General features: G+C 38.3%; 1 protein-coding gene across 1 annotated transcript in view; it reads right to left on the bottom strand.

Annotated features, from left to right (window-relative positions):
• The window catches only part of Tm9sf3 (transmembrane 9 superfamily member 3), a 46,192-nt gene that overhangs the window by 6,094 nt on the left and 17,478 nt on the right, over positions 1-22,620 (bottom strand). Inside the window, exons 4-10 of the mRNA XM_051199937.1 lie at positions 21,165-21,325; positions 19,967-20,044; positions 14,669-14,800; positions 12,887-13,053; positions 9,636-9,730; positions 7,419-7,549; positions 1,524-1,663 (exon numbers count right to left, since the gene is read on the bottom strand). Of these exons, the coding sequence (XP_051055894.1) occupies positions 1,524-1,663; positions 7,419-7,549; positions 9,636-9,730; positions 12,887-13,053; positions 14,669-14,800; positions 19,967-20,044; positions 21,165-21,325 (904 nt within the window). The remainder of the gene's footprint in view (positions 1-1,523; positions 1,664-7,418; positions 7,550-9,635; positions 9,731-12,886; positions 13,054-14,668; positions 14,801-19,966; positions 20,045-21,164; positions 21,326-22,620) is intronic.

The following is a 22,620-nucleotide window of genomic DNA, read 5'->3' as shown; positions in this document are numbered from 1 at the left end:
CTGAAATAAGTCTTCATAAACTGACCTTGCCATTTCTTTACCTACTTTCTTCTTGGCTCTAATTATTTTTTTTCCAACAAATTAAACAACCAAGGTATTGTTAAATTTTGCTTTACAATGGGGCACAGAGAGACTAAAGGAATAAAACTGAAACCGCATCCCCTTTCCCAGCCCACATTCACTGAGTGAAAATCATCAATTGTCTATCTGGAATGCTGTCTTTAATTCATGTCCTCCTTCCAGCAGGCATGGGCAGTTCTCAAAGCCTTTCCCCTTTGTATCCCAGGAACACATGGCTTTTCCCCATCCTCCCACTCTCCTGAACATCCTTCCACCACAGAACTTACTACACTGTGTCTGTTTGCTGACCTGCACCAGGTACCACTAATTAGACTGCTGTTTGGCAGACATGTTCAGCCAGGTGTTCCTAGCCTTAAACAGTGTCTGCACAAGTGAAGACAACAAACTCTTATCTCTGCAGTGAGCAAACTTAAGAGGGAGAGAACACAAACTTGAAAGTCATTTACCATAATCTTCCCTCTTTGTTTTATAAAAATAAAAAGCCATGGTCCTGAGGCTGATACATCTACCCCAGGTAACCATGTAACCATTCGATAAAAGCCAGATCTAGTACTCAGATTTTGGTTCCATGTGATTATAAAACAAGAAAATGAAGTCACACACCACCCTGCCTACACCTAATGGACACCCATCTGGTAAGCAAGGCCCACACCTCTCTTCACTAACCGGACTTCCCAACGATCGCCTGTGCTTTCTGACTATGCCCTTCCTTTTACCTTTCTCTCTCCAGTAATAAGCTGAACATGAGTGATTAATGGGCCCTAGTAATTTAATACTGATTTAGGGGAAAAGCAGTTTAAAAATGGACTCAAAACTCTTCAGTCTAAAGGTTCTTATAGGCACCAATCTAACTTACCTGAAAGGAAAAAGAAATTATACACGTAGTTGGGAAGATTTTTCTGTAATTCAGAGCAGTGTTAAAACTACTGCTCTGTCAACTCTGATGCCGTAAAAAAGCCTTAAGTACTCTATGAAGACTAGGTACGGCTGTCCAATAAAATTTTATTTATAAAAACAGTCAGCAACAGCTAGGCCATGGTTTTTAATCCCAGCACTTGGTCTACAGAGTTAGTTCCAGCATGACCAGGAAAGAACCATGTCTCAAGAACAACCAACCAACCAACCAAACAAACAAACAAAAACATAACAACAAAAACAGGCAGCAGCCACAATGAAGCGTTACTTCCCCCCACACCTCTATACACGAGCATATTTATCAAAGTTTTGCCATGTGAACAGCACCAATATTCAGAAAGCAAAATAAAAGCAGAGCTTACTATATTCTTTACAATGTAGACTAATGGGAAAATTAAAACGAACACATTCTTAAACTTAAAACAGTTGTTTGCATAAGCACAAGCTGCTTCTAAAGTTACATGTACACAACAGCCTTAAAAACTTATGCACTACAACAATGAAATAAGCTTTAGCATTCTCTTTACCATTTTTTCTCCGGGATAGGACGAGGCACGGCATTGACACGACAAGGGAAGTTGGGCTGACCTGACAGATTTCGGCCAAGTATTGTACCAACAAGATTTAGAGGAAGAATAACAAAAAAACAGATGCAACAAACGGCCACCTGTAAATTAAATAAAAATGTGTGTGGTTACTCAGAGCACAAAAACACTAATAAAAAGCAAGTAAGAGACACACCTGAAAATTCGAACACACTGTGATCACAGAGAGAACGTTCAGTTCTAAGGCCTGAAATGATATAAGGAATGTACTACCAGAAGCAGGAAAAAATGCTCACACTGAATCACACAAAAACTGAACTCTCCCCTCGCACCTTACCCCCCCACAAGTCTTCCACACTGCCCCCAATAAAGTACCTTGTAGATCTCTTTCCCGGTCAGCTGGCATGCTCTTAACAAGTCTACCCCTCATCTTTCATTATTATAACCAAGTTAATTGATTTTACTTTATTGGACATTCCAACCAATGGATTCTATAACCCAGGTATTGCCAACTCACAGATCTTAAAAAAAAAAAAAAAAAAACTTGTTTAATGTGTCCACAGAGTTTCAACATGCTAGTTCTAGTTCATAACTCTCCATCCTATTTCTTGGGTTACTTCATTTCTATTAAAAAAATGAAAAAATGTGCTGCAGAAAGCTAGCGTTATTTAAAAAAAAGGGGGGGAGGGGCGTTACAAATACATACATAAAATGAAATCTAGTAAATGGAACTTTACCAAAGAAATACAAGACTAACTTAAGATTAGACAACCATGTTAGTCACCACCATCTCAAAAGGTGCAGGATTAAAAGTTGCTGCAAAACCTAACATGCGTTTCCAACAGAAACTCCTAACAAAGCAGGAACAGCAGGGCTCTAGAAGGGCATGGAAGACACAAAGCTGAATGCCCTCCCCAACCTGGCAAGTCTCTGCTTGCCATGTCTACTATTTCACTTTTTAATGTAGTTTATGCACAGGACTTTTTATGAGGCAGTTAGTTAGGGAAAGAATGCCCAAGCTCACTGTGTCCATGTGTGTCTCTCCATGTGTGTCTCTCCACGGCTGTGCAGCCAGCCACCAGCCAGGCCTCGGCAAGTGCTGCAGGCAGGGGAGCCCTTCTAACAGAGGGCTGTGTGCAATAAAGTTCTCAAGCTTATCTCAGGGGCCTCGGGGATTCAAAGATGAAACTACAGGGTTTCTAAAGACAACATACAAGGAGAGCTTTGCTGATGTTCAATTTGGCAAAAGACTCCCTAAATAGGATAGTTATAAGAACAAACTAGGAGGGGCTGGAGAGATGGCTCAGTGGTTAAGAGCACTGGCTGTGACCACGGTTCAATTCCTGGTACCCACATGGCAGCTCACAACTGTCTGTAACTCCAGTTCCAGGGGATTCAACACCCTTATACAGGCAAAGCTCTAATACACATTAAATAAAAATTAATAAATCATGAATACATATTTAAAAAAAAAGAACAAACTAGGAAAGGAAAAAAAATCTATCAATATACTAGTCTTCAAAATTAGTAAAATTGCCCTTAAATAGAAACAAAATTATTGCTGCAAAAATACTTTAAAGCAAATAACTTCTACCTACAATGTATAAAAAACTCCTCTCATCCAATAAATTACACCCATTTAAAAAGATAAGGGCAGGTGGTTCAGTGGGTATTAGGTTCCTGCTGCCAAACATGACAACCTGCATTTGACCCCTGAAGCCCAGATGGTGAAAGAGAACAGACCCCTTCCTATGAGTTGTCCTGAGCTTCACCTGCACCCTGGGAATGAACGTAGCCCTCCCCACACCATATGCACTCCTGTATACACACGTATGTATACACACACACACACACACACACACACACACACAGCCAGTCTTAGTGGTTCACATCTTTAATCCCAGCACTTGGAAAGAGGAGGCAGGTAAATTTTTGTGAGTTCAAGGCCTTCATAGTGAGTTCCAGGATAGCCAGGGCTGTGTAAAGAGACTGTCTTGGGGGGAGGGGGGAATCATGAGGATAAAATACAAGCACAAAAGATTTTTAACATTCATTTAAAAAGATGCATATGCAAATAAGCAATCCTTCCCCCCCATAAAACCTTCAATGTGACCGTCAGGTCAATTGGAGAAATGACATGTAGGCCTGTTACACCCTGACTGGACCAGATAAATTTAAGACTGACAGCATCAAGTGTTGGAACTGGCAAGGGTCCGCCGGGGCTCTTCATTTTACATTTTACCTGAAACTCATTTTGACAGAAAAAAGTACAAACAACAAACTCAATGAACAATCCTCATCTTCACCACTAACAACACAACCCAAACACAAGAAATATGGACTGGGCCAATTACTACATAAAAATCTTGGGGGTTTAACTCTATGATACAGATAAGTGCGTGCCCTACCCCTGATTTCTATTTAGTTTCTTTGAAAACCAAATAGAGTAACAGCTATGCAAACACCATGAACTACAGAATATGTTGCTCCTATCAGACCACTAAGGGCAGTATGTGCAGTAACATCCCAATGCTCTGCTCTGCAGCTGCTCAGAGCCTCATCACAATGACTCTGGCCACATTTCTTTACCTTGGCCAATAAGATACCATGTTTACTTATGCTATGGTGTTCTAGTTTTCTAAAACCTACTCAGGTTGGGAAATGACAGCGTTCTAGCCATTTTGCTTTTATGAATTCACACTAGCTCCTAATGCTAATTGCTTCCATTCTTTAAAAAAATTAATAACTAATTCTAAAATCTTGTGCCTCATCAGAGTGGAATCTACTTTCTTCCTTTTCCCCTAGAAAAGGAGATCTGGGTCCAGTTTCACAAACTTCTCCCCTGCCAATATGGTATCTCTGCTCTGTAAGAAAACACACACATAAGCAAAGACACTTTGGACTGAAGTAGCTGGGAACTCCACATAATCAATTACATGAGCTGGCTTAAGCCTCACTTCTTTTTATAAAAGAATGCTTCCTTGTACTTTTCTTGTGTAAAGTTATTTGATGAAAAAGAAGAACAGAACCACTTGCTTGTTCCAATTCTGATCCATGTCTGAAGCTTTCTTTGAAAGTATTTTCATAAAATGCATTTGTTTACCCTATCATTTATTCAAGTCAGCTCAGGTAATGGGTTCTTTTGTTGTTGTTTTGTTTTTCCCAAAACAGGATTTCTCTGTGTAACACCCACTTTGTAGACCAGGCTGGCCTGAACTCACTGAGATTCACCTGCCTCTGCCTCCCAGTGCTGGGATTAAAGGCATGCACCCCCCCCCCCCAAGCTGGAACGGTTACTTTTAATTATCTATTTGAGACAATCTAGAATCACCTGAGAATAAAGTCTCAATGAGAGATTACCTAGATTATGTTGGCCTGTGGGCATGTCTGTAGTGGAATGTCTTGATTGCACCGATTAAGGTAAGAAGACCTACCCACTATAGATGAAACAATTCCTTAGATAGAGAATTCTTGCATCTTGTAAATATTCTCTTGAAGGCCACTAGATTTTATAGTATTACCATGAACTTCTGCTAAGGTTTGTGAAACTTCTAGAGCTACTTATTGTTCAACAAGTTTAACTTAATAATAAGTTTTGTAGTTCTTTGTATAATTAGGTTCACAGGAACCAAAGAGTCTAAAGACAAACTATCTTTCAATCCTACCTCAAGCTAGTCCTGGTAACAGCAATATCTAGACTGAAATCCAGATCCCTGGTAAACAAAATCCTTAATTACCTGTTACTTTTACATAAGAAAGCTTGAAGTCACTAAGGTTAGCTGCTATCAGCTGTGAGAACTTAAGATGGACAATTAGCATGATGGCCCTCCAGAGAAAGAATTCGTGTTCATGAGCTATCTGAGGGAGCTGAAGCCTTGGGAAGAACACACAGGAGAACCTCTAGACTGATTTTCAAACTAAGCTATGCAGTCAGTAGAGTACCTTGCCTCTCAGACACACAGTGCCTATGGTCTAGATCATTAGTTCTCAACCTTCCTAATGTTATGACCCTTTAATACAGTTCCTCATGTTAGGGTGATCCCCAACATAAGATTATTGAATTGTTATTCCAATTTTACTACTGTTATGAATTGTAATGTAAACATTGATGTGCAGGATGTTTGATATGTGACCCCTGTGAAAGGCTCACTCAATCCCCAGGTTGAGGACCACTAACCCTAGTCTTCAGGAGTACTTTCCTCAGGGTCTGTGTACACAATCTGTGGTCCAGAGGGGGCCACTGCTGCACAACAGGCCAGCAGCAGAGCTTGCCATATAATGTCTAAGAGTCTCCAACACGGCACTGAGTTTAAAGGCATGAAGGGGTCATGCAGAGTCCTTGAAATTTGGCACTGTGTATCAGGGTCAAGGTGTCCCTGAAGAAAGCCAAACAGAGATCACTGATAAAGGTACAGTCTCATTGCTGTGGAAACCCCAGAATTGAAGAGGTCATGGAGACAAGTTGAGGTTTAGCTCCATGTGGCAGGGTTAAAGTCCCTAAAGAGGCCAGCAGAAGCCACTAGTAAAGGTACAGTCTCAGCTTCAACATACCAGAGACATCCACCAAAGGAATAAGGAATTTGCAGTGTGGAATGGACCTGCTTGAGCCCACAAGACAAGAAAAGGTAAGTGCATGCGTGCATTCGTGAGTAGAGCTTTCTGAGCTTCCAGCTTGAGCTGCTCAAACCCTTTGAAGCCCAGAAGTGTGAGTCCCAGATTCTAGACACTGAGCCACAGTACTTGATTTATTCTGTTAAATAGGGTGTTTTGCTTTAATCTGGTTGTTCGTATGCCATGGTTTTCCCTTTTTGGAACATATATAACATGGTTTTGACTTTATGGGAGCATACAGTTAAGAGATGGGATTTCAAAAGAGACACTGAACTTTTAATGTGATGAAATGTTTTTAATATCTTTCAGTATTTTATTTATTTTATGTATACGGGTGACCCATCTTCATGCACACCAGAAGAAGGCACCAGATCTCATTATAGATGGTTGTGAGCCACCATGTGGTTGCTGAGAATTGAACTCAGGATCCCTGGAAGAGCAGTCAGTGCTCTTAACCACTGAGCCATCTCTCCAGCCCAATTTTGAAAGAGGGTGTACTGTATTTTATAATACTAATAAGATCTTGGGGAACAAGAAAGGAAAGGTTATGATTTAAAGTAATACGTTTGTGTGTCAAAGATCCCAAGGGATAGAGTCTCATCATTAGCATTGGTTGTTCACCTGACACACTTGGGAAGAAAGAATCTCAGTTGAACTGTAGCCATCAGATCAGCCTGTAGGCATACTCTGGGGCATTTTCTTCACTGTGGATTAGTGGAGGGTGTCCAGCCCACTGCAGACAGTTGGTCTTGGGATGCATAAGACAGCTGAACATGAGGCCAGAAGCAAGGCGGGAAGCAGCACTCCTGCACAGTTACTGCTTCAAAGTCCTACCTTGATCCTGACCTGGCTTTCCTCAATGACGAGTTATAATCTTTAAGTCAAATAAATCCCCAAGTTGGTTTTGGTCAGTGTTTTTATCCCAGAAACAAAAAAGCAAATCAGAACTCAGATCACCTTAATAAAACACTCATGTTTCTTGGTATTTTTTCTCTAAAATATATTCATCCAACAGTTCTCTCCCATCTATGATAAAAACTATAAAATCAACTTTTCACTTCACTGAATCAAAAGAATGTAGGGGACCTTAGGTTTAGGATTAAAATTAACCAATAGTTTTTGGAGCCTAACAAAAACTTTCCAAGACTCAATATGAACTAGCTGAAACTTCCTAACATCAGTAGGAGAGGGCTCTCAAAAGGCAGCAGGACTTGTATTAGAATGGCTACAAGCATACTGTTTCAAATTAAAATTCAAGCAACTCACCATTGTTCCAAAAGGAATGGCTCTAGAGGCATGATAATAAATGGCTATAAAGTTGATGAAGAAGGCAGTGCCACACACCATAGCTGGAATAAGGAATGCCCCAATAAACATCTGCTTTATCCATCTCCTTCCTGAAAGAAAAGGGAAGATATTAAAAAAAAAAATTCAAGCTACACAAATATGCACTAATGTTTGAAATGTATTATGTATTTCTAAGTTATTTACTTAAAAATTCAATACAAAGGTTATTAAACCTGATATACTAATAACTGTTTCAAATCAATTATCTAATAAAGACCAGTCTAGCTCTTCAAGTTGGTGTAGCAGAAAATTTATAAAGTACTTGTACTGAAAAAGAGCAATGACCTGTGGTATAGTAAATACTCTGATGTCTTTATTTTGATTCTGCCAAGAATTTCCCTGATTTTGTACACCATTTGTTATAGCCTGGATATAAAGCTAAATGTTTTTCTAGTTCTAATTCTGTCAGAGATTTTTCATTTTTGGTGGTGGAATTACCATCCTATACAGCAGGACTTATTTCCCATACCTATCCCAGATATATCTATAATGATATGTCTTCAGATCATCCAAAGAATTGCCTAAAACAAAGGCATTGTTCACATTATATCTAGTAAAATCTACAAAATAAGCAATGGTAAACATGGCCATCCAGGAGGACTTTAAATGATCCTCTGCTCTGATTTCCTACTACCTATAAAAGTTTCCAGGTTTCTGTACTATTCCTGAATTTGTGACAATCCTGCTGACTCAGCCTTCAAAGTACTGGGATTAGAACAAGGGGAGCTCATGGGCCCCAGTCTGAGAGCTGGGAAGCCAGCATAAGACCAACCCAGCCCCCCTGAATGTGGGTGTCAGTTAGGAGGACTAGGCAGTCTATGGAGCCTCTGGTAGTGGTTAAGTGTTTATCCCTAGTATACGAATGGACTTTGGGAGTCCATTCCACATAGAGGGATACTCTCTCAGCCTAGACACATGGGAGAGTGCCTAGGCCCTGCTCCAAAAGATATGACAGACTTTAAAGATCTCCATGGAAGGCTACCCCCTCCCTGGGGAGCAGAAAGGGAAGGATGGGAGGATGAGGGAACTGGGATTGACATGTAAAACTTGTCAACTTGAAAAGCTTGTTTCAAATTTAAATTTAAAATATTAAGCATATATATTTAAATTTAAATATATATATATATACATACTTAATTTATATATATTTATACACACACACATATATCACTATAGTTAAGCAGACTTGAGGTCTTTCAAACACCTTTCAGTTTTAGGTGAAAATATGCAAATGCATCAGTGTAAGAGCCTGTGTGACCCTAGATTGTAGGATCAAGAGGAGTAAGATGTCCGGACCCTTTTTCTGGTAAGCCAAGACCAAGTGGAAACACTTAGATTGATAGAAATGGGTTAATATTTAAGACAGAGCTAGCCAATAATAAACACTAGTAACTGGCCAACAGCTTTGTATCTAATACATCATCTCTGTGTGTTATTTGGGGGTTGATGCGGCTGTGGGTCAGGCTGGTGGGAAAACTACTCGGAACACTAGATTATTGGAAGTAGAGAGAAGAGACTCTCAGAACACCATCACGGAAACAAGCACCAGCACACACCCCTCACGGTTTGGGGAATGTAACAGAGGAGCAAAGAGGGCATTTAAGATGAAACTCTTTCACCTGAAAGAGTGGACACAAAGTAACAGAAATGTTTGTGAGTCCTTTGACCATAATTTAAGAGACACTATGGTATCTGTTTCCTAATATCCTACCATTGTCCATGAGCTTTATCTATAAGCCACTAAGTATCCATAAAACATACTTTTATAGTCACCCATAAAAAGTTACTTTATGGATGAATATAAAGGCAGGCTCACCAGGAGCACATCTAGTGAGCTAAGTACCTCAAAGAAACATAACATCAATAATTTAGATGTTCTCTTGTACATGTTCTTTGGTGCTAACTTCACAATGGAGACAATCTATTAATTATTCATTAATTTCAGGAAATAAAACACAAAGGTTCCATAAAAACAAGATAGAAAACATAATAGGTTTGATAGAGGTTATATGTACAATATAACAAGGGCCTTTACTATTTGTACAACCTATACTGCCCATTTTAAATTTCAAATACTTCACAGTAGAAAAATACCATCAATAATTAAAGATTCAAGAGTGCTAATTCCTCAGTTACCTCCTTGTCTAGCATACAAACTTCCTCCAAAATACCCGTTCACTGGAGATGTAGCAGCATAGACAAATATGGCTGTACTGAGCATTGATCCCCTCCTGCAAAGGCATAAAAATATGTATGATAAATTAAAACAGAATAAACCAAAAACATGGAGCCTGTCCCCTTAAGCATTACTTTAGCATCAAAGCTCTATTTATCAGAAAGGAAAAAGCACCCTATTGTGGATTGCTAAAAGCCATAAAAGAATTCCCAGTCAAAGGTGAGCTTAAATTGTACCAAACTGTGTCTAGTGTACAGCTGAATTTATAATACAGTCTAAATAAACACTGCTCGTTCCTTTGGCACCAATGACAAGCTGGCACTAAAATTCTATTTACAACTCTATACAGCAGTTCCATCACATGGAACAGAATATTCTTTGTTGAAAAAAAGATAACAGAATATTCCTTTTTATAACTGGTTCAACACTAGATTTTTGCCTGCTACCAAAAATAAAATTCAAGTAGATAATTTATTTAAATGATACTCTATTTTAAATGATACAACATGCCAAGACTTACTTTATCTAGTTTCTTTTTTTTTTTTTTTTCTGTAAAAGATGAAAACAAAACAAAACCTACTGGTCCAAAAGGAAATCTTAAATCTGACAATCTCTAACTTCTTTCCAATAATGGTATCTAGGGAATTAAATCAACCTTCATGTTGAGTACAAGTATAAAAAACTATTTTTAAAATGCCTAGCTAAAAGAGATATTAAATAGATAACAGTAAAATTTGCTGAAAAGTAAAAATAATTACTATATATTAATGTCCTACACTTTGGCCCATTGGTTTTACACTATGTAGAATCTGTTCAAACACTTGTGCTTATTTCCTTAAAGTGGCTGCAAAAACAAATGGATTAAATGTACAGTCCATCTCAACAGTGAAGACACTGCAGTGTTTATCCAGTCAACTAAATCCAAGTGTAACAATTTAACATTCTCAAAAAGACCGCAGGTCTCAAAATTAATCAGTTTAAAAAAACAAATCTATTCTTCCAAGAACTCAAACATTGTAAGTGCTGATTTTACTCCTTCCACAAAAAAGGACAAATATGACCCATTTTCTTTATAAAGGGGTTTGTTAACTACAAAGAAAATAGAGCTAGTTTTAGTGTAAGATGAGCCTAATTCCAGGCAGAAGTTCTTAGTATTAACAGAAAAGCTCAAAAAGCTGACCCAAAATCCAAAATTACTTCCAGGTTAAGTCTACACTCTCCGCTCAGGGCAGTTTTACCATTCAGAGCTTTCTTTTGTTTCTTTGTTTAAAAATATTCTACAGGGCATTTATCCCTCACCCTGCAATAAAGCCCCTTTCATTTACAATGAAGAGTCCAGAGTGGCAGCCATTCTCAGGGCTGGAAGGGAGGCTCAGAGAGCACAGGAGGTGGGGTTAGCAGGCTCTCTCATGAGCTGATACCACACATGAACGGGGGCCACAGTGACACCGCTCTTCTACCTACAACACTTCAAAAGCTTTCCCTCTGAGTGTCAGAGTGATCACAGAGGCACAGGAATTCTCACCTACTACCTTAGCTGCTCTTTTTTAGAGTAATTATGTCACATCAGTGATTTATTTCACCTTCACATGCATTTCACTCCTCACCATTTCACACTGCTATATCACCATTTTCATTTCCATAACATTGTAAATTAAAAACTCCAAAATTCCATCAAACCCAGTTTATCATCCTTTAGTAGCAGTGTGTAATTTAGTGAAATGACTTTACCTTACTGAGCTTTGCTTTCTTGCCTGCAGGATAGAAATTTTACATAGGGCTGATGTGCACATTGAAGGTTCAGATGCATACAAAGTAAAAGCATGGAACCCTGATGTCATCACTTCTCCATCATAACCATTCTGACAGCTTTACCACTTTTAAATATGAACTATTCATCAAAATCTGCAGTTGAAATTTGGTTCAACTATTTTAAAATGTAAATGAATGGCAATACAATGAGATTAGATTACAGAAATATCAGACATTTTTGAGAAACAGCTTGTTTGGTTAATACGCATTCCCTTCAGTTAAATAAACATTAACTAGGTACTTCTATATGAGTAGTCTAGAATTTATCAAGACCTAGTCCTCCTCTCAAGGAGCTATGCAGCAGAGGAATAGCAATTTAGTATATGGTTAAATTAAAATCACTTATTATTATTGTTGTGTGTGATCTGTGCCTGAGTGTGGGCACGCACATTACAGCACACAGATGGAAGTCAGATGGCAACGTTCTGAAATTAGCCTTCTCCTCTCACAGTGACACCAAACTCGGGTCATCAGGGTTGAGGGGAAAGTGCTACGTTACGACTAAAGAGCCATTTTTTCAGCGGCACAAACTGATTACTTGTCCATGAATTGCTACACACATATAAGAAAGAATTTACAATGAACTGAAATATAACTGGAGATACTCTGACTGAGGACTTCACAGGCTGCTTTCTGATGCCTGAATTATAACGAATACCGAGACACCACAATGCCTTTGTTTGTACAAGATGTGGCTCTCTGAGAACAAGATAACAGGACCACACTCTCCAGAGGCCTGAGCTGGTTCAGCAGGTAAAGGTAAATGGTTTGGCAGCTACCTGGGAACATATCGTGAAAGCCGAGAACCAACTCCTGACAGTCTCCTCTGACCTCCATATTCATGCTGAGACATGCACATGCCCAAACATATACACATTTGAGCACAAACAGTGATTTACAAGAATCACTGGCAAATGGTTTTGCTAATACCCAAAACTGTGCAAAGATAGCATATTAACCAAGGTCTCTTAAAAAAATAAAGCAATACTGTAAAGTGCTTTGTTTTACTCTTGTAGAGGTCTCAGTCTGAGTATAAATGTTAAGTATTAATTTAGTAACTGAAATTATGATAATCCAGATGAATCTGAAAAATGTCTGTTTCCTTTTTCAAACAGCTCTGAACTAAAAGTAGTTCTGCTGGACTAAAAGTAGTTCTGCCTCTCTAATGACATAACCAGTGCAACTTGGAATGATCAGCAATGATGGAAAGTTTAAGCATATACAGGAAAACATTTAAAGTTTAAAGTTAAGATTTGTCAACAATAATAGCATGGACAGTAAATTACTAAAATTCTAAATTACTGAAATAAGTGAATATTTAATAATGGTTGACTTAATAGATTATAATGACTAAAAAACTATTTACAACAACAAAAAGTGGTAAAGTATAAGCACTTACTCTGTGTATAAATCCTCTATCATGGCAACAATAATAACAATGAGAGACACAGCAAATATCTGGCATCCAGAACCAATGAGAGAAGAAAATATCAGAGGGTGACTTGATGGTCTAAACACATCTCCATGCACCTGCTTCCATCCATATTCATCTCCTAGGTCTCTATCCTGTATATAAGACATAGAAATATGTACAGAGAGAAATTAACCCATTCAGAATCACACTGAAAGTAAGGTAAGAAATAATAGTTGTAAACTCCCTCCTTCCACACTTACAGCTTTTTAAGAGTTCAAATTACTGAGGAGAGACATTTCAAGTTACCCCCTGTCCTAACACTGTATTGAGATTCAGGAAGGCAAATGCAGGGGGAGAAAAGGCTGGGGAGCAAAAGGAAGAGTGAAGGACTCAAGCCCCACGCTGCCACTCACGTGGTGACTAAGGTTCACCACCCTCAATGGCCAAGCAGACAAGAAAAGACAAGTATATTTATACCAGTACTTACCCTAAAAATACAGAAATGCCCTTTACAGCCCAAGGGAAAATATCAGATAGGGATATTTAGCTATCTACAGCTTAAAAAAAAATTCGATATTTACATTCGGTCTGAATAACAGCCAATGATTCTTAAGCAATTTCTGAAACAAAGTTTCTTAAGGAAACTATTTAAGAGGGAATTTTTTTTACCATTATCACAATGTCTTAGCATGTTAAGATTTGACATTTTAAACTGTCTCTCAGGCCTATTTAATGAAGTATACCTAGATATTAGTATTCTATGGGACACTGTTGGTTCTGTAATTTAATAAAGCATTAAGGATCTCTTTGAACCATTAAACTAAATGTATATTAATCCTTCTACCCATCCCTTAAATTTAATTCAACACTTAACAATATTAAATATTAATTAATCAAATATTAATATTTAAATATTAAATAATCAAAACTATCCTATATCTCCCTGAAAGTGATTCTAAAACCAGGCGCTCTGTAAACTACAGTTTGTTTCCTAAGTATGATGTGTGACATCATACTGAGATCACATCTCACTCAGGGGAACATTTACGTTCTATTGAAGAAAAAATAATAGAGCATGATTCTAGATCTCACAGGGAACATTATCATTATTGCTTTTAAACTTTGCAATGCTGGGGATTAACTCCAACACCAGGCAAGCACTTTCCCACTGAGCCACATCACCAGAAAAGTAAGGCTTGTCTCAAAGTCCTGGGTCCAGGCAATCCCCTTGCCACAGTCTCCTGAATATCTGGAACTACAGGTATCTGCTACTGCACCTGGCTTTATGTCTTCTTTGAAACCTAAGAATCCTGAATTCTGAAAACTCACCTGTCCTTACTAACTTTAGATGAGAAACTGCAATCTATATTCCAACATTAAAAATACAATTGGCTGGAGACGGCTCAGCAGGCAAATTCTGACCACCTGAGTTCAACCCTAGGACCCATGTAAAGGTGGAAGAAGGGAAACAACTTCATCAAGTTGTCCTCTGACCTCAACATACATGTTCTGGCATGCATGCCCACAGACATCATACACACAAACAACACTAATAAATATTTTTAATCTTTAAAAAATATATTTAAAAGTCTTTGAAAAGACCCAAGTTCAATTCCCAGTGCCCACATCAGGTGGCTTGCAACTCTCAGGGGAATCCAACACATCTAACCTATCTAAGCACCTGTAACATACATGCACGAACATGTGCACACACACCTAAAATAAATTTATGACAAAGAGTTTTTATTAAATATAGTGTTTACTCACCATATCATCCATCTCTTCTTCTTTACTGTATCGGGCATAATCTTTTCTCAAAGTTCTCATTAAAATCATGGAAACTAAACCCACTAAGAAGATCACCATCATGAAGGAATTGAAAATTGAAAACCAGTGAATCTAAAATAACAGAGAATAAAGTGTTACCAGTGTGACGTATCAGTTATAAAACTCATGTTTTATGATGTCAACTGTAGGTTAACAGGAGAAAAACAGCATTTTCCTATCTTTTATATAAAAATTCCAAACTCCAGACTCATTGGGGTAAGTGTTCAGAATGATAAGGACTAGCCTTCCTTAAAACCAACCTTTAGAAAAGCATGCTATCATCTACAGATTTTTCAGTTGTATTTACTAAACCACTTAAATATTATTTAGCCATAAGGCATACACAAATCAGCTTTCCATGGAAAGCACAGGGGCAATGAAATAAAAAAGGCTTAGGTTTTAGCTTAAGTTCTGCCAACTTCCATGCTCTCTCATGTGAAAATGGAGGCAGCACCCTGTGCTGTGTGCACTACAGAGATAGATGACGCAAGGGCATGGCACTGTGTCTGGCAGGAACCGTAGATAATAAATGTGCTTGTCTCCTAAGTGACTGAAAGCTGAAAGCCTCTTTAAAATGCTGCAGTTCCCACCACCACCGCCGCCACCATGGATATAGGCTTCCTCACTTGCTTTCAGTTAGTCATGTCATATCATCTGCATACTGTCCTTTCCTTTCCCAAGTAGTCAACCCCAGTGGCTACCAGAACAAGAAGGTATTCCTCAACTCCTCATTGTTCTCAAGGCTCTTGACTTTGACATTGTCTGTACATTTGTCACAAAAATATATCCAGATTGTGGCCTATAGTTACCAAGCACTACTTTATTGCCAAAGTACATCTAACTTGAACTAAGTCTGTGGTTTTGTACACTTACTCAGTTACCAAAGGTCTTGGGTATTTCTGAAGTTTCTCTCTTCTTCAAGTTCCCAACGTCATGTTTTCCCCTGTCTTCTACCATCCAGCACAACACAACCTGCTTAGATGTGTTCTCCAAGACTTGTACTACTCATTCCCACTGAGGGGTTTTCCTCTCTCATTCTGTACCCCACCCCCAAAACACACCATCAGCACCCAACACCAATTGCCTTTCTCCAGAATCAGCAATCTCCCTATAGGACGAGAACAGCTTTAACTTGGTCTAATGTGCTGAGGATATACACCAGACTTGGTGACCCTCCCTGAGCTTTGGGGACAGGACAAATTCTACAGCTCTTCCTGAAGTGCAGATCACCAACTAACTGTCTGACTCACACAAAAACCAGCCAACCAACCTACCTACCTACTTACTTTCCTTCCATCCATCCATCCTCCACTAACTTACCTAACTGAGTACCTGCTAGAATTATAAACAAAACAATGACTGCATATTTTGAAAACTTTGCAAAAAAAAAAAAAAAAGGAATAAAAGAACTGAAAATTTGTAAGAAAAAGCAGTCTGTGATATCAACCCAATGGATTCATTTGCTTCCATTTCGACTTAGTATTGCCTACTTCCAGAATCATCACAAGGGTTAACCAGAAGGCAGCAGAAGGCAGAGAGAATTGAGTACACATCACAAACTCTATGCTATGAATATTCACATCTTTTACAATGTCTATTACATTTTTGTCCTATAAAAAGTAACCAACACTTTTCAAACAAGACTACATTTCTTCCGCATTTCTTCACAATGCGATCTGACCCCCAAAGACCTGCAATGAAGTTCTGAATATTTTTAACATTTATTAATTTTGTATGTATATATATTTGTGAACGGATCAGAGGATAATTTGTGGGAGTTCTCACATTCCGTGTGGGCTCCAAAGATTAAGCTGAAGTCATTAGGCTTGGGGGCAACAACTTTTACCAATGAGCCAGCTCACTGACCCCTGCGATGAACTTCTAAATTGATTCAGAAGCTGGGTGATCTGCTCCATCTCCCTATCCCTCTGCCAATTCTAACCTTTGCTGGCACTCAACCATCCCAAGTCACTAACTATTGCTTCTTTTTCATATTCCCACTGTTCACCCTTGGCCAACTTAACCAAAAGCTCCAGTCTTGGTATTCAACCATGATTCCTAGGCTCAAGAACTTTGTACCAGCTTTTTCCGGTGATGATGTTGGTTAACACCTTCAGCCTTCATCTGCTCAAATCTCCAGCTTTCACTCGACTTCATGGTTCAGACTTTCACTAACTACCACAATTCCCTCTTAAATGCTTTCAAGGAATTTCAGGTTGGGACTACACTTAGTAGATTTATCATCTTTCCTTAGATATGCCACTCATTTCCTATTCTTTAGCTTCTATTAATGGAACTAATATCTGGCCTTTAAAATTTAGAATTATTTTTGGTCCTTCCTCCTCCTTAATTATTAATAAGTAATAGTTATTGAACTTAAGATTTATTTTAGTTTTAATTGTATATGTGTAGCAGTGCATGAGTATATGCATACATGTGTGGGTGCATGTGGAAGCCAGGGAAGGAGTCCCCTGGCACTGGAGTAAGAGACAGTTGTGAACGGTCAGACATGAATACTGGGAACTGAACTTAGGTGCTCTGCGCAAGTACTGTGTTCTTAACTTCTGAGCCATCTCTCTAGTCCTAATTATTAAACTTGCTTTCCTTTGAAATTTATCCCTTCCTCTGCATTCCCATGGTATCATCTCACAATTCAACAAGTCTAATTTCCCCTTAGCCTCTTGCTGCTGTCTGATCTCTCTCCTTCTTTCCAATGTATACTGTACAAGGTTATCAAACAAATCTTTCCACAATGTGATGTTCATTATCACTCTCTGTTCCAAAAACTTACACAGCTCAATTTCCTCATAGCCAGCAAACCAATTTCCCAGGATTCTATCCTTCCTGTAAAATCGCCTTCTACATCTTCAACAACCTTTTTTTCCATTGCACCTTACAGTTCTATTGGTTCTACCACTGTTCGGTGACCAAGGATAGCATATTCACTTTCGTCTTCTTATTTTTCATATAATTTCTTCTCACATGTGACTTACACTCCTTTGTAAATTCTCCCCAGTCTTCAAATTTCAAATTAAATAGTGCCCTCTCCACTACAGAGCCTTTCACTTGCATACTGCAGTTATTCATAGAAAGTCTGCTCTGAGCTACATGGCTCCCAAGAAAACAACACAAGGGCATACTGGCTTATATAATGAGGGCAGATTTTTTTACTTGGGCTAAAATGCTAAGGAAGTGCAAGAATGGGAAGGGCAGTGTTGGCTCTGCTACCTACGCTGGGGCTTCAGGAAGGAGACATATGCTATGATTTTCCTCCTCCCAACAATTTACTGAGCACCCACTGAATTTATAAATGAAACAATTAATGCATCATACTTTAAGACGTTTGTCCCAAAAAGACTATGCAAATTTATCATAAAGGTGTCACCAAGGATTTTAAAAAGCAGTGTAAAATGAAATGGCAGATGTCTCCAAAAATGGGATTTTTGTTTCCACTTAGGAAATAAATAACACAAAAAAAGGTCAATAGAAAGGAGGGGAAATGTATGACTCAAATCGTCAGTCAACTGATCGAGGTTTTAAAGAGAAAAATTTTATATACACTTAGTAATAAGAAAAGTATGCCTTAAATGCTAAAACTTTCCACATGAATGGAGCTAAAAAGTATTACATAAAATAAAGCAGGGAAAGACAAGTACATTATCTCACTTGTATGTGGTGGTATACACAAGTGCTCTCTTTGAACCTGACAGCAAACAATGGGTCTGCAGCAAGAGGCTGCAGAAAATAGGAGGGGGAAAGGGTTGGGTTAAAGTTATCAAAAAGTACAAAGTTATAGGTGGGAAGAATGCACTGTTCTGGTGTGTTATCACACGTAGGGTGCTTTTCTTCTGCAGGTATTGTAGGTATTTATGTGAAAGTATATGAAAGGTTTCTTTTATATGTATCTTCTTTTGTAGGCAGATAATGACAATGTACAATACACATTTCAAAAGTGCATTTGAATGTTCTTTTTAAAAACTTGTATTACATTTGTTTGTAGATGTCAGACAACGTTGGGAGTCAGTCCTCTCCTCCTACCATGTGGGTCCCAAGAATTGAATGCAGGCCACTAGCCCTGGCAGCAAGCACTTCACCAGCTAAGCCATCAATCAGCCCCTTATATTTCCATCATGAAAAAAATGACAAGTATTCGAATTTGAGGGGATATTTAATTTGTCTTAAACAATGCATTGTGTGTGTATGTATATTGAAGCTTCCTCATAAATACATATAGTCTGCATGTTTAAAATATAAATTAAAAATGTAAAGTATTAAAATTTCTAATTAGGTTCTCTGCTATTTTCTAATCTAAAAAATACAATCTAAGGTATAAACTTGAAATCAATACCTACATTAGTGCAGTATCAATTATCTAAAACTTCTAATATCCCTTTGGAATTACTTTAAAAAATATATCATGTGGCATACTCTTAAAATTCTTATACCAGGAAAATAGTTATTAAAAATAATAAAACATCACTAATAAGCCTTTTGGCTATGATTAAGTATAAAAATAATAAAGCAAACAGGTATCAGAGATTACTGAACCTACCAACTGCTGCACTCCAGTGCCCCCTAGTGTTGCTAATCCTAAGTGTTTACTGCTGAATTTTTAGACTGGAGATAACAAGGAACATCACCAACAATGCTGCCTTAAACTGAGCTTGAGTCTCCAGCCAAACCCCGACCTAGGTGCTTTAGGCAGCCTACATGTGCTGGTGAAGAATGAGGACTATGGGAAGCATTTATCCCCTTTCTTGATCTTCCACGTAGAAGGATTTATACTAGCAAAACCTGCACTGTTCTCTCACCCGTACTTTCCAAGAGATGAGTCCCTTCTCTGGTTATTTCTCCACACTCTAAGTTTTATCAGGGTAGGGGCAGATGTAGGGAAGCCTGCCAATAACATTCATCTAATTATGAGTGTCAGTATTAAGAAGTCTGTTTGACCCTGGGTATCAATCACATTATCCAGTATTACCATCATTCACAATTAAAGTGTTATAATTGACTCCCACATATTGTGCCTTCCCCTGTATGTCTCTTAACTGGTTTACAGTATCACGAGAGCTAGTTTTATTATTCTTTATCATCCTGATGACTTTAAATATACATCTCAAATCACCAGTAGTTCTATCTTGAAATCCATAGTCCTTAGCACAATGACCCACATAGGCAGATGCTCAATGTGAAACTGATCTGTACACATATGTTGTATCTTAAAGTACAAACACCTACCCTGTGTTGAAAAAAGGATGGATCAAGATATTTGTCGAATCGATCTTCAAATTTTACATCTGATTTTTTCCATTTTACCTGAAAAAAATAACCCCACTTAAAAATTAAGACCAATAAATAATAATCTAATGGCAAAACTCATATAAAATTCACAAATACCGACTCACAATTAAAATTAAATAGTGAGAAGATACTGATGTACCAGATGTTTGTTTTTATTTTATGACTTTATGTATATGGGTATGTGTCTGTGCACTACACATGTGTAGTGTGAGCAGAGGCCTGAAGGGGGTTCTGGATCCCCTGGAACTACAGTTAAGATGTTGTGAGCTGCCCTGAAGCTGCCAGGAATTGAACCTAGGTCCTACAGAGGAGCAATCAGCGCTCTGAACCACTGAGCCATTTCTCCAACCCCAATACAAAAAGTTTAAACAAGTACAGTATTATATTAAAACTTTGCTTAGAGGGATCATTTCAGCTTTCAAGAACTAATTACTGTAGACTGACATACTGCCTATGTGTTAGGAATTAATACCAACCAACTCACGCTACAAGCATTTAAACCAATTCAAATAAGGATACATATATTTTTGTATTTAAATTGTGGTTTTATGACAAATATTACGTTTCTTAGTAGTTATATAATAATTACTTATGCTGGGTACATATAGACAAAAAGAATTTTCAAAATTGGCTATAAGCAAGGAGATTCTTTTCAATGACCAGGAAAATAACTGGCAAAGAGAAAATCTCCTCTCTTTTTTCCATCATTTTTAAGCTAACAGGACAGAATTAGCTTCAGAGTTGCTAAAGGACTCTGAGAAGCTCTTACTATGCAGGAGTAAGTCTTCCCATCAAATAATGCAAATCATAGCAATCTACACCTACCCAGCAACTTTCATACCATTTCTATTTGCCACAGCAAATGAAAAGAGAAATAACATGAGCACCTACAACCTAAAATCATCAGGAAGATACATGGCTGAGTTGTCACCTTCTGGTGCCAATGGTAACTGTGTTAGAACAATACTCATTAAGCATCCCATACTATAGATCTAAAGCACATACTTTTCCTTTGGGAGACTTAATGTAAATGCACTGAGAAATTTTGTTGCATCTAATTTTCAGCTACATATTTATTTTCTAAAGTTTACAAACACAACCATTTCTTCCTATATACAATTATCTTAAAACTTACTGAATATGACATCTGTATTTTAGTATTTGGAACCAATTTGACCTTTCCTTCACTGGTTAGGTTAACATCAACAATTCGATTTCCATTAAAGCCTATTTCAAGTTTTTTGTAGGTCCAAAGATAGTAATCTTCCCCATTTTCATCTGCTTCACCAACAATACCTACAAAAGAAAAAACAGTTCATACAAGGAATTCAAAGCACCCAGAAGCCATCTTCATAGTTACCACAAGACAAAAATGCAACCTGGACTTCTTAGCAAACACATACCATGGTCACACTAGTACAAAATAAGGACAAGCTGAGCATAAATGGTCACAGATGTGATACTTAGAGCTCTCTCTCTGTCACCACTAGCACCTCTGCTGCTGCAATTGTCACGTTACTTGTGCATACTACCTAGAAGCTCAGGTTTTCAGAAACACTCTTCATGTCATCATATGTCAAAATAACCCAGCTACTTAGTGATCACACCCACCCACCCACGTATACACTCACACAGAGAGGGCAGGAGGGGGAGAGGAAGGAAGAAAGGGAGAAAAGGGGGAATTCATTTGTCTACCTATTCTAAAAACTAGCCTTGGGGATGAAGACACAGCTTCTCTAAGACTTTTCAAAGGCTGAAACTTTTGTTCAAGAAACATCATACTGGATTTTTTTTTTTTCTTAACAAAGAAGGAAGAGGAATGCCCAGGTTCAGATATTACAGATTATGCAAAAATATTTAAACACAGCAGACCCTGAAATTGTAATTCTAAGAACAGATTTTTAAGGGGCTAGAGAAACTGCTCAGTTGGTAAAGTCCTTGCTATAAGCATGAGGACCTGAGTTCAATCTCTACATAAAGAAGCTAGAGATGGTGGTAAGTGCTTATAATTCCAGGGCTGTGCAAGTGAAGACAGAAGTCTTAGGGCTTAATGGCTGGCTGACTGTGCCTATTCAGTGACTACCAGCCTGAGTGAAAGACCTATCTCAAAAAGTAAGCAAGCAAATAAACAAACAAAAAAACAAACAAATAAGTGTGGCCAGCATCTGAAGCCCAACACCCAAAGATGACCTCTGGCCTCCACATGTCCACAATGGACACACACACAATTTATAACAAAGAACAGTGTCGCTCTTGCTAAAGAGGCCCACAGGAATGATTAGGAAAACAAAAACCAAAGATGCAAATTTGAAAAAGAATACAATGAACCAGAGAGATGGTTCGGTAGGGTAAGGCACTTGCCACCAAGCCTGATAACCTGAGCTCAAACCCCAGGACCCACATGGTGAAAAAGAACAGACTCCACTGTGCTCTGCCCTCCACACCCATGCTGTGGCCCAAGTGCACATTCCACTCCCCCAACACTAAATAAATGAATATGGTTGGGATGGGGGGAGGAGGGGGTGAAACAAGGTCTCTTTATGTAGTCCTGGCTGTCCTAGAATTCATTATGTAGATCAGGCTGGCCTCGA

Source organism: Phodopus roborovskii, unplaced genomic scaffold, assembly GCF_943737965.1.
Source record: "Phodopus roborovskii unplaced genomic scaffold, PHOROB, whole genome shotgun sequence".
NCBI classification, from domain to species: Eukaryota; Metazoa; Chordata; class Mammalia; order Rodentia; family Cricetidae; genus Phodopus; species Phodopus roborovskii.
This window is presented reverse-complemented; position numbering and strand designations above follow the sequence as displayed.